This window comes from Mytilus galloprovincialis, chromosome 10, assembly GCF_965363235.1.
Source record: "Mytilus galloprovincialis chromosome 10, xbMytGall1.hap1.1, whole genome shotgun sequence".
NCBI classification, from domain to species: Eukaryota; Metazoa; Mollusca; class Bivalvia; order Mytilida; family Mytilidae; genus Mytilus; species Mytilus galloprovincialis.
The window spans coordinates 45703357-45715386 of NC_134847.1; the positions used below are offsets into that span (position 1 = coordinate 45703357).

Here is a 12030-nt window from a genome sequence, read left to right on the forward strand (position 1 = left end):
TTTTTCTTAGCTGTAATCTCTGTCCTGCCTTTTTATTTTTCACTCTGTTCGGTCCTGCCTTTTTTTTTTATAGTTTATCCTGACTTTCTTTTACCTAAATTGTCGTCCTGACTTTTTTTTTTGGCAAGTGTCTCATCCTGCCTTTTTTTTTTACACAAAACTCCTGTCCTGCCTATTTTTTCAAATTTCATCCTAGCCCCCCCATAAAAATCAAATGGTAGCTCCCTAAATCTATTCAAGAATGAAAACAGAAAAAATCCAAACTGTTAAAGATTTAAATGGTTTAATAACATGATGAATTTAGAAACAAAATATAGGAAAATCATAATACAATAAATACCAAGCACTAACATGTGGCCCTATTCACATATTTGATGGTTACAAAAATGGTAAACTACAACATTTCAATGTCATATTAAGCAATGGTAACTTTCACAGTATATTAATTGATTTTAATGAAATATCATTGCCTTCATCTTTGAAATTATTTGTTGGACATACCATACATGATTAACAAAATACATTGTATAAAGATATTGCTGTGTTCAATGTCAAATCAAGCAATGATAACTTCCACAGCATATAAACTGGTTTTAATGAAATATCATTGTCTTAACCTTTGAAATTATTTGTCGGACATACAATACATGATTATCAAAATACATCATAAAAAGAATATTGCACAGCAACACATGTACATATTTCATATTGAAATGGAAGTCTGCATCATATAATGAATCTCTAGATGATTGGGTCACTTTTTTATGTCAAATATATGGATGGGGTAATATTATATCTAGGTAATAAATCAATTAATCATTGATTTTTCATCTTCTCAAACCATGGGGAATCTGGGCGGGAAAAATTTTCCTCCCACATGGCAAAATTTAAATCAGTAGTGAAAGTGTTAATTAAATCAGAAGAGAAGTGTTAATTAAATCAGAAGAGAAGTGTTAATTAAATCAGTAGAGAAGTGTTAATTAAATCATTAGTGAAAGTGTAAAGTAATAATTACATAAGATGTATGTTTCATTATAATACTTTATTCTGATTGGCTAACTGCACATCACATGTTATTCCGTAAGCAATTGCATTGCTCAATACAACTTTTCATTCATGATAACACGTGGTCCAACAATAAAGTGCACAGGTGAATTAAATAAAAAAATATATAAAATTCGTGTTTTCATGATCATAGCTAAAAAATGTAATTATAAGTATTGAATGCTTCTTTTTGTAACTTTATAGGGTTGTAAAAGCGTTGACCGTACGCATATTTTTAGAATGAAGCGCTTCCGCGCTTCATACAAAATGTACTTCGGTCAACGCTTTTACACCCCAATAAATTTACAAAAAGAAGCATTTAATTCTTAAATAAATGAAACTTTTTAAACATGTGAAATAATCTTTAAGTCTATTTAAGTTGCATCAGAGTGTATACTGTAAACAGTGGCAGATCCAGAATTTTTTAAAAGTGGGGGCCCACTGACTGTCAAAGAGGGGACATGCTTTGGTCATGGACCAGTGATTCCCAATATAACCAATCATGATGCTGTGTGAGAATCTCAATTATAAGAATTCATATTCTGATAGCTGGTACATATATCTGTATGGAAGTTTTCAAAGATCTCAATAATAAATGCACCCAATAATTTCAGACTTTACCATATATAATAACTGAGAAGTAGATGATGGATTACGAATTTGCATCGAAATATGTGGGTTAGGATCTGCACAAAATTTAATATAAACTAGGGGGGTTCTTAAATCCACATTGAAGGTGGGTTCCCAAAATCTAATGTAATCATATAATGACATAGAGCTGAAAAATTTGATACAGAAATAAATTCCAGTGCTATCTCAATCCACATTATTTATAGATGGGGAATACCAAAAAGCACATCCTTAACTATACAACTTTGGCAAGAAATTGACTCCATTAATACATACAAATAAATTAAGTGCATCATAAAATTTTAGAAAAATACAGGAGTATATCTTGTACCCCTATGGTCGAAGCTAAATTATCTGAACATTTAGATTATTACCTACATGTACATTAATGTAAGCCACTGTGCAAATCTTTGCAGTCCATCATTAACTTCGACTAAATGTATAATGTAACAGTGATATATATAAACTTAAACATTGCAATGGTGAACTTCACAATAAAAAAAATCCTTGTCTAATATCTGTACAGCAATAATGTCCTAGATCTGTAATTCTCTACATATTACACAGTGAGAATACTGTAAATTCAGAAATTATTTCGATGATTTTTTTATTGCGAAATGTGACAGAGTTATAATCACAATAATTTAAACTCAATTTTTTTTTATAGGAATTAAACAGAATTTTTCTCCCTATCCCAAAAATTAAAATTGTGTCTTAGTCTAAAATGACAAAAAGGAAGTAATAAATGCACGCAATAATTTCTGAATTTACAGTACATCATGCATACAAATAATAAAATGTTCACACAATTAGATTAACATCTCAATATGATTCATTTATAATCTGCAATAATGGCTGATCCAGGGGGAGGAATTCCCAGGGTTGGAACCCCCCCTTTTTTTTGGGACGATCAATGCATTTGAATGGGGACATGTAGTTTGAACCCCTGCTCTTTTTGTCCTGGGTTAGGAACCCCCTTTTTAAAAATGGCTGGATCCGCCCCTGTAATCTGTGTAGAAATAGATCTCCTGATGGGTTAGTGTAACTACACTATACAAGCATAAGCTTACTCTGGTGTCGATCTTCTTACCTACATAACTATTGCTGTTGGAGAATTCACCTTTTCAGAATCTAAAGGACTATGGGTAATTTCATTGTTTGTATACCAAAATAAAAATAAAGTTATGTCATTGGTTGAATTTCCATTGATTAGAACGTTATCACAACGTTTTGGTGTATGCTTTTGAAATTATTACCCAGAATTGTTAGATTCTGAAGCTGTGAATTACATGACTTTTACAAGAGGATCAGAAAGAATAGAATCTACTTTTTATGTTTTCATGACTACTCTTACAGTCTTTTCGACACACACAACCAATTGAGTATTTGGTAGTTTAACTTTAGTATAAGACATCTTACAACCTATCACACTAACATGCCTTTTCTCTCTCTTTGTCCAACTTTGGACTACAGTAGTGAGCTACGTAGCTTCAATAATTATGTCAATACAGCTTAACATGAAACTCTAGACACAGTATATTATTGTAAACCAACTATTTTAGCAGATACTTTATATTGTGTTTAGCCCTATCTGGTTTATTTCACAAGATTTAATTTAGTGATTTACTTATTCCCAACGATTTATATTTGTGATACTATTCTTCTTGCAAAGTCGCAAAAATAAAACCATCGCGAAAATTACTTGCTTTACAATATATGGTTGGATAATATCCTACTGACAGTAGGACAATGAAGAGCTCAGACTGGCATTGGAATAAGATCAAAGCTTCTGATTGTGAGAGCAAGACAGTGAAGAGCTCAGACTGGCATTGGAATAAGATCAAAGCTTCTGATTGTGAGAGCAAGACAGTGAAGAGCTCATACTGGCATTGGAATAAGTTCAAAGCTTCTGATTGTGAGAGCAAGACAGTGAAGAGCTCAGACTGGCATTGGAATAAGATCAAAGCTTCTGATTGTGACAGTAAGACAGTGAAGAGACTGGCATTGGAATAAGATCAAAGCTTCTGATTGTGGTTCATAAGCTATTTGGTCTGACTATGTGTATCTTAATTTCTCCATATTGGTAATACACAACTAGGATACATAAAGCACAAGAGTTATTCCCCTTTAATGATGTTTTTACTAAAAGATGGCCATCTTAATCTCTCCATATTGGTAATACACAGCTAGGATATACAAAGGAGGGTGGTAAAGGGTTATTTTTGTGCTACGTGTTTTGCTATTTTTATTTCACTCACAGCCGTGAAAATGATTTAGTTATTCACTGTGTTTCCTGAAATCGGTAAAAAGATCAACATGCAAGACACTTTTAATTGTTTGTTCATTGTTGAAAGGCAATTTTATTTAGCGTTCTTCCGTGCAGATACCCCCTTTAAGCCCCTCATAAAGCATACAAATACAAAGTTATAAAATGTTCACACAATAACATTTGAATCTGATTCGTCAGTCTGTGTAGATATAGATCTCCATACAGCAGGTGTTTGAGTAGCTATACTGTTGACTGTCACTGAAGTACGAAATATTCCACCTAACATGTGATCCAGTAGATACATAAAGCATACAAATACAATGTAATAAAATGTTTACACAATAACATTTGAATCTGATTCGTCAGTCTGTGTCGACATAGATCTCCGTACAGCAGGTGTTTGAGTAGCTATACTGTTGACTGTCACTGGAGTACGAGATATTCCACCCAACATGTGATCCAGCAGTATATTACGCCGACTAATAGATGAGCTGGTACTGGCTCTTTCTTCATCTTCTGATACTTTTAGTGATCTGAAAAAGAAAATATCAATTGTGAAATAAACTAAAGGCCTGTGTCACTAAACTGCATATTCAACAATGGCCATCGTTTAGTAAAAACATCATTAAAGGGGAACAACTCCTGTGTATATCTTATGCTGTTAATTTTCCTTTTTTAAGTTTCTTTTTATCTATTACAGTTGTTTAAGTTAACATATCAAAGGGCAATAACTCAAATGACAAGCCGACTGAAGATTTCAGCCATTACGACTTATCCGTTTTCTTGAAAATATTTGCTGTTTGAAGTTTCTATCTATCTTTCACAATTTTGAAAATGGGAAGAATTATCATTAAAGGGCAATAACTACAACAATTAAGGTCATGTTGATTTGTATGTAAATCTTGCCTTGCTTACCATTTTTGTTTTAAAATTGGCAACATGATAAGATCTATCTAGTATAGTTATGTAAAAGTTATACTGTGAATTCATTTATATTCATTGGATACTAACTTTTGTGGATTTCTTGGGTACAGGAGATTCACAAATTCAAATGTTCAACGAATTACAAATTTTCTAAAGGAATGTATGCAGACATTGCCAAAACCACAAAATTAAATATCCATGAATATGCAAACTTTCCTCAAACCACGAAAATTGGTATCCACAAAAATTAAAGAATCCATAGTAGACAAAAACATTTTTTTTTTTATAAAATTGTCATAATTTTCCAGATTTTAGGCAAAGATTTTTTTAAACGTTAAAATTCATCATTTAAAAGCATTTACTCATGAACAGTAAAAGTGATGCTACCCAATTTTAAACTTGATCATTGTTTTGTGGCAATAAGCATTATGTATTAGTTTTATAACATTTGGCTGAGGCAAACTAATAATAGAGAATGGAAACCAGTTTGGTGGACATAAGTGACAGACAGACAGGACTGACCAGACAGACATGGGTACCACTTAAATCCCCCTCCGCCACGACAGGGGCACAAAAAAGTTTCGAACTTTTAAATGATTCATTAATATGTTTAAAAGTTACTTTAATTTAACCAGTAGTGTTAATTACTATAAATGTAGAAGTAATCATAATTTTTCCAGTAATATAATCACATTTCTATAATTTAAAATTATTAGAATTTTTATTCATGATTCCAAATAAAAACACAACTATTGATCATGCAAGTACATTTAATCTTCCATGAATTGTTTTAAACTATGATTAAAGATCATCTTAATAAACTTTTACACAATTTATAGTTAAAACAATTCACATTGATCTGTTAAAGTGTTTACTACACTTCAGTAAACAAATCTTAACCTTCACATAAAATCAACTCATGTTAATTAACTCATTGGAACTTTTTACAAACTACCACATCACCAAGATCAAGAAGAGAAATGACATACCAGGGAATTGTAAACCATTTGTTAGTGGGACATTCAAATACTTGTGTTGGATCTAAAGAAATGTGCAATCAAAACATTACTGAAACAGCAGTTATTAATTTCATGGACTCGGAAAAGGTGAAAACTTTGCAACAAAATGAACCAAATACAAATGATAAACTGAAAGATTTTATCAAACAGATAATACGTGAAAAATCAAAACCTCTGGTGTCCAAATATAAATTACGAAAACGCAGGAACAGGAAACCAGTGAAACATCTTCATCTGAAACCTTCTATTCCACTTCCTGATTCAGTGAAAAATAATGAAAAAATTATCACACCAGCTATTGCCAAGAAATATATACAGATGCTTCGTATGTATTATGAACAGAATGGTATGATGGACTGCTTTATACGTAATCCACTGAATGAACTAGAGGAACACATAGACCAAGAAATGCTTCCGTTAAAACATGATCCTAGACAGAAGAAGATCACAGAATTCTTTGAAAAACTGAGGAAACCATCTTTCAAACTGTGAAGTGTCATCAATTTTGTAAGAAATCCACTTCATGAACTAGAGGAATGCTTCCATTAAGACATGATCATAGACACAGAATTCTTTGTAAAAATAAAGGTACCCTCTTTCAAATTTTAGGTGCAACTTAGGACAGGCTTCATCATTGGTATTTATCAAATTTTTATGTACATTTATCAATAAGTCTTTAGTTATGGGAACTGTGCCATCTGTTTAATTGTACTTTTACTTGAAATATGTGATTAGTTCCTTGACAATAAATATAGTGCTGTACATTGACAATAAATGTGAAAATAACCACTAGATGTTTTTTGTATTTTGTTATGTATTCTGGGTTGCTTTCTTATTGACGTTTATGAAAGAAATGAGCAAGACTTGATAATTCAGATAAATGACTTAGAATTTACAATTATATCACTGTAGTGACATTACATAATAAGTGAATGTCATGTGGTTTGTATGGTAGATTCACAAAATAATCAAGGTAATATATATACAACACAACTCCTTAAATTCATATTGTTTCCCCTTTAATATGTACAAAGTAACAAAATGCTTGTTTTCTTTTATATAATTTTTGTCGAGCCTTCGAATTCAGTCGAAAAAGCGAGACATAGCAATCCTACATTCTGGCTGCAGTGGTGGCGTCCACAAATATTCACTCTGTGGTTAAAGTTTTTAAAATTTTAATAACTTTCTTAAACTATCCTGGGTTTGTACCAACCTTGGACAGAAGCTTGGTTATGATCATAAGATAGTATCCAGAAGTAAATTTTGTAAAAAAATAAATCCATTTTTCACGTATCTTTGATTTTCTGCCACGAAACAACACATTCACTCCATGGTTAAAGTTATTAAAATTTTAATAACTTTCTTATACTATTTTGGATATGTACCAAACTTGGACAGAAGTTTGTTTATGATCAAAAGCAAGTATCTAGAAAAAAATTTTGTTAAAATTTTGTACCTGTGTATCTGTATTTTACTTATAAACGGACTTAGTTTTTCTTTCAATGAACATTACATATACATGTACATGTAGTCTGCAGTTAAAGTTTTTTAAAAATTTATTATTAGATTCATAAACTATCCTGGATTTTTATCAAACTTGGACAGAAGCTTCTTACAATCAAAAGATATTATCAAGAGGAATTTTTTAACTGACTTTTTTTTATTCATTTTTGTTGAGCCTGTCATTAACAGCAAAAGTAGGCGAGACACTGGGTTCTGTGGAACCCTTACAAATTTTTCTATTGATATGTATTATAGCCACTGTAATTTTATGTTTGCTCTATTCACATACTTGTGTGTGTTTGTATGGGGTGGCATTACAGCTGGACAAAATAATAGATAAAATTTCAAAGATGAATTAGGAAAGGAAAAAAGCTTTTACTGAACCTCTTCATGTTAGTAAATATTGAAGTTGTCACTGTATCATTTTTGAAAATCAAATTGTCCCATTTTATTTCATGCAATACCTCTTAAAAGTAGAATTGATATTGACACAACTACAATACAGATCTGCAAGCTACTGCCTTCAAATAAAGATTGATTAGTGACTGCTGAATATCTAACTGTAATGATTTCAGGATAATAGCATGTCAACAAGACATCAATTAATCCTGTCTGAACAAGTCTGACATGCTGAGTCAGAATTTCCACCTGCTAGCTCACAAGGTGATTATAGTAGGTATAAAGGAACTACCAAATAAAGAGTTTTAACAAAATACAAATTTCCTATATTCTTGTTTAAAATGAGGAAGTCAGGAATTCACAAAAAATCAATTTCCCCACAATCAAGAAGAATTGGTTACAAAAAAACAAGAATTAACAACATGATTTCTGAAGCATTTTTTTTTTTACCTAGAGAGGGATCAAGCCCAAGCAGGACCTCCAACACTCCAAAGTAAACATGCTACATGAGCCCATGAAGTTAATAGTGTATTTGAACTAATACAGCTTTGACTAGTTTATGATTTTGAATTTTGTATACTTAAGATTAGTTGACTGTTGGTTGCTTAATGTACAGTGACAAATATTTCATGCATGTTCAGGACAAGGAAACACTTAGGAAGCACTTTTGTTTATGTGTAGATTTTGCAAACATTGTTTTTTTTTTTTTGGGGGGGGGGGGGGTTCAAATTTGTTGTTTTAAAATAAACACAATTATGGACTCAATGGAAAATAAGTTATAGCTTAGTAGCTTAGGTACTTCTTGTTCCTAGTTGGTGGTTTGAAGAAACAACAAATTCTGAGAAAATTTGTATGCAACAAACAATAATTGTATAATAGGACAAATTTCAAGCTTTTACAAATCTAAGATACGTATGGGCACACAAAAAATAATACATGGAGCCTTGAACAAGATCCTTTGAGGTCTTTTTAATTATAATGCTCATTATGTTTGAATTTATGATGAAGTCTTGGTTGAAATATAAGTGGAGTGGCATGCAGAATTAACACTGAAAATAAGTTTTAAACTCTTTATCAAAGTAAAGGACCACAAATTATCACACTTCAGTTATCAAAAACACAGACTTTGAAGTAGTTAAACAATGTGTCATTTCCTAAAGCTTAACTGCTGAATACATATACTGTAAATTCAAAAATTATTGTGATGTTTTTATTATTGCAATTAATGCGACAGGGTTATAGTCGCAATGATTTTAACTCACATTTTGAACTTTTTTATATGAATAAAACAGGATTTTTCTCAATATCGCAAAATTTAAATTGCATTTTAGTCAAAAATGACAAAATCGCAATAATAAATGCACGCAATAATTTCTGAATTTACAGTAGGTGATATAATAGATAACCTAATTATGACAGAAATGTAGTACAAAAATGAACACTATTTATTGTGAAGTAATACTAACATGAAAATTTCATGTTAGCATTTCAAATGGTAAAGTAAACTGGTAATAATAAATGCAGTTACTCACCCTGGTCTACATATCTGTAGATCTCCACGATTAGTACCGTATACTAGTCCATGTCCTGGAGTAGGCATCCATCTTGCCGAGTTGACACTGACATGTGACCTGATGTCTATATCACACGGATGCATTATATCCATCACATGCTGGAATATAAGGAGAAATATTTCATTAAATATGACAAGTAAAATGCAGGACAGGAAAATTATGCATTTTCTATAGTGCTGAATTTAAGTAGTAATAAAAATTGTAATAATAAAATATTTGAGTGCAGTCTGTGCCTAATTGTTTTAGGGTTTGTTTGACCGAAAAAAAAAATTTGAACTTTTCTACTATATATTCAACCAAAAAATCTTAAAAGTTCTGTCTATCCAAAAGATTTTTTGTCTGACTTTTTTTAGTAAACTTGTCCATCTGTCTATAATGTAGTTTATATATTCAAACATGTTCTTCCAACAAGGCTTCAATCACCATAGAAACATACCTTTCTATGCAGAAAATTGTAAAAATTTATAGATAACTCTTACAGAATATCTGATTACCAAGAGACAAATAGAATATATCTTGGTATAAATGATCACAACAAACTTACCTTGGTAGAGTTTTCTCCTGTATTGGCATTATCTAGCTTATAAATCTGACCAACCAGCTACAAAATTAAAGTATAACATTTTTATGTCACTATTGCTATTATTCTTGGAAATTAGTTATTGATTTAAAAAAAAAAAAAAAAAAAAAAAAAAAAAAAAAAAAAAAAAAAACGGACAAAAAATTGTTTTTGCTCTTTAACTTCTGACTAATCTAATAAAATTGTTCTTTTAAATTCATTGTGCACAAGAAAAATATTTTAAAACTTGACGCACATTTTGACCAGCATCCAAATTTAACCTTGATCTGAGCTGTGTTGTAATAATGTGACAAAGTTTTATAACATTTAGCATGTTTAGTTAAGACAAAAATAAACTAGAGAATGGAAACTTATTTTTGGATGTACATACAGATGTACAAGGGTAACACTTTTAAAATGCCACCTCGGCTGTGGCAGGGACATAAACATCTATGAGATTATATATATAATTACAAGCACCATAAAATGTCAGCTAACAATGTCTTATGGGCTAGGTGAGCTATATAACACTTTCAACTTAAATTACCTGATTTGTTGTGAAGACCCATATCAACCTCTTGGCAGCTAATCCTACTAACACATGTTGATTTCTTGGTGAGATACTCACTGATATTGCATTTGGGCCTAAAATGTTTATAAATGTATATATTATTATATCAATGAAGAAGTGTCAAACACAATTAACTCAGGCTCCGTGTACACAACAGCTCAGGTGGATTTTGCTTTGTCCACCAGCCCACCATAGGAGTGGGCACCGGGTGGGCAAAATTTCTACCTTTTCCACTCTGCCCACCCATAGGAGTGGGCATGCAATTTCTTTTGTTTAATCTTAAGACTTGCAAGTACAATCACTTGAAAAAAGCAGATAAGCATTTGTAATCAATATTTTTACAAACAAGAATGTGTCCATAGTACACGGATGCCCCACTCCCACTATCATTTTCTATGTTCAGTGGACCGTGAAATTGGGGTCAAAACTTTAATTTGGAATTAAAATTAGAAAGATCATATCATAGGGAACATGTGTACTAAGTTTCAAGTTGATTTAACTTTAACTTCATCAAAAACTACCTTGACCAAAAACTTTAACCTGAACTTTGCACTATCATTTTCTATGTTCAGTGGACCATGAAATTGGGGTCAAAACTATAATTTGGCATTAGAATTAGAAAGATCATATCATGGGGAACATGTGTATTAAGTTTCAAGTATATTGGACTTCAGCTTCATCAAAAACTACCTCGACCAAAAACTTTAACCGGACGGACGAACGGAGGCACAGACGGACGGACGGACGGACGAACAGAGGCACAGACCAGAAAACATAATGCCCCTCTACTATCGTAGGTGGGGCATAAAAGAGATTATAGCTAGAGTGGGCATGGCTGGGCTGCCAACGGTGGGCAGGTGGAAAAATCAAAATCCACACAGCTGTTGTGTATGGTTAGATAAAATATTGTTTAAACTCAGTTCTCCTCCCCAACAAAGAAAATATAACTTCTTTTCAAACATTTGCAGTTTTTTTTAATCTATTTGGAGCATGACAATCACTCAAAGGACCTTCAAATTTAATGAATGTAGTATCATTGGATATTTATTTGATAAAACAAACATGAAAGTAGTAAATTGTTTACACTGATGGACAAATATACTTACCAAAACTTTTAGTGTACAGACACTGGCCAACTGTCTCTGGTAAAAGTGAATACACAGCCATAATGTTGTCATCTGGGAAGCCTCGATGACTTGGTGCAAATGTAGCTAGCAATGTCCCATCCTGCGATATATCACAGCTAGCATCATTGTGAAGTTTACAATGAGGTACTATTATATTGACCTTTTCTAAAAATGAAATTATGGATACGGTAAATGAATAAATTTTGCAGTTATAGTTGCAATTAAAATTTAAAATTTGGTTGAGAATTTTTCCTTCATTATAAGTAAGACAACATTTGACTGGAATTAAAACAAAATTGCTAAACCATTTATGGACCTGCAGATATAAGTGATAACATAATACAGTTGTGATATAAATCTCTGTATTTGAAAATCTCCCAAACTGGTATTGCAAAAACAAAATTCACTGCG

The 12030-nt window shown here is 31.8% G+C and overlaps 1 protein-coding gene across 3 annotated transcripts in view; it reads right to left on the reverse strand.

Annotated features, from left to right (window-relative positions):
* Positions 1-266: 266 nt before the first annotated feature.
* The window catches only part of LOC143047637 (activating molecule in BECN1-regulated autophagy protein 1-like), a 37063-nt gene continuing 25299 nt past the window's right edge, over positions 267-12030 (reverse strand). For all 3 annotated transcript variants that reach the window (XM_076220808.1, XM_076220810.1, XM_076220809.1), the window contains exons 12-16: positions 11599-11784; positions 10469-10566; positions 9907-9963; positions 9321-9460; positions 267-4476 (exon numbers count right to left, since the gene is read on the reverse strand). In XM_076220808.1, coding sequence (XP_076076923.1) covers positions 4278-4476; positions 9321-9460; positions 9907-9963; positions 10469-10566; positions 11599-11784 — 680 coding nt within the window. In that variant the 3' untranslated portion in view covers positions 267-4277. The remainder of the gene's footprint in view (positions 4477-9320; positions 9461-9906; positions 9964-10468; positions 10567-11598; positions 11785-12030) is intronic.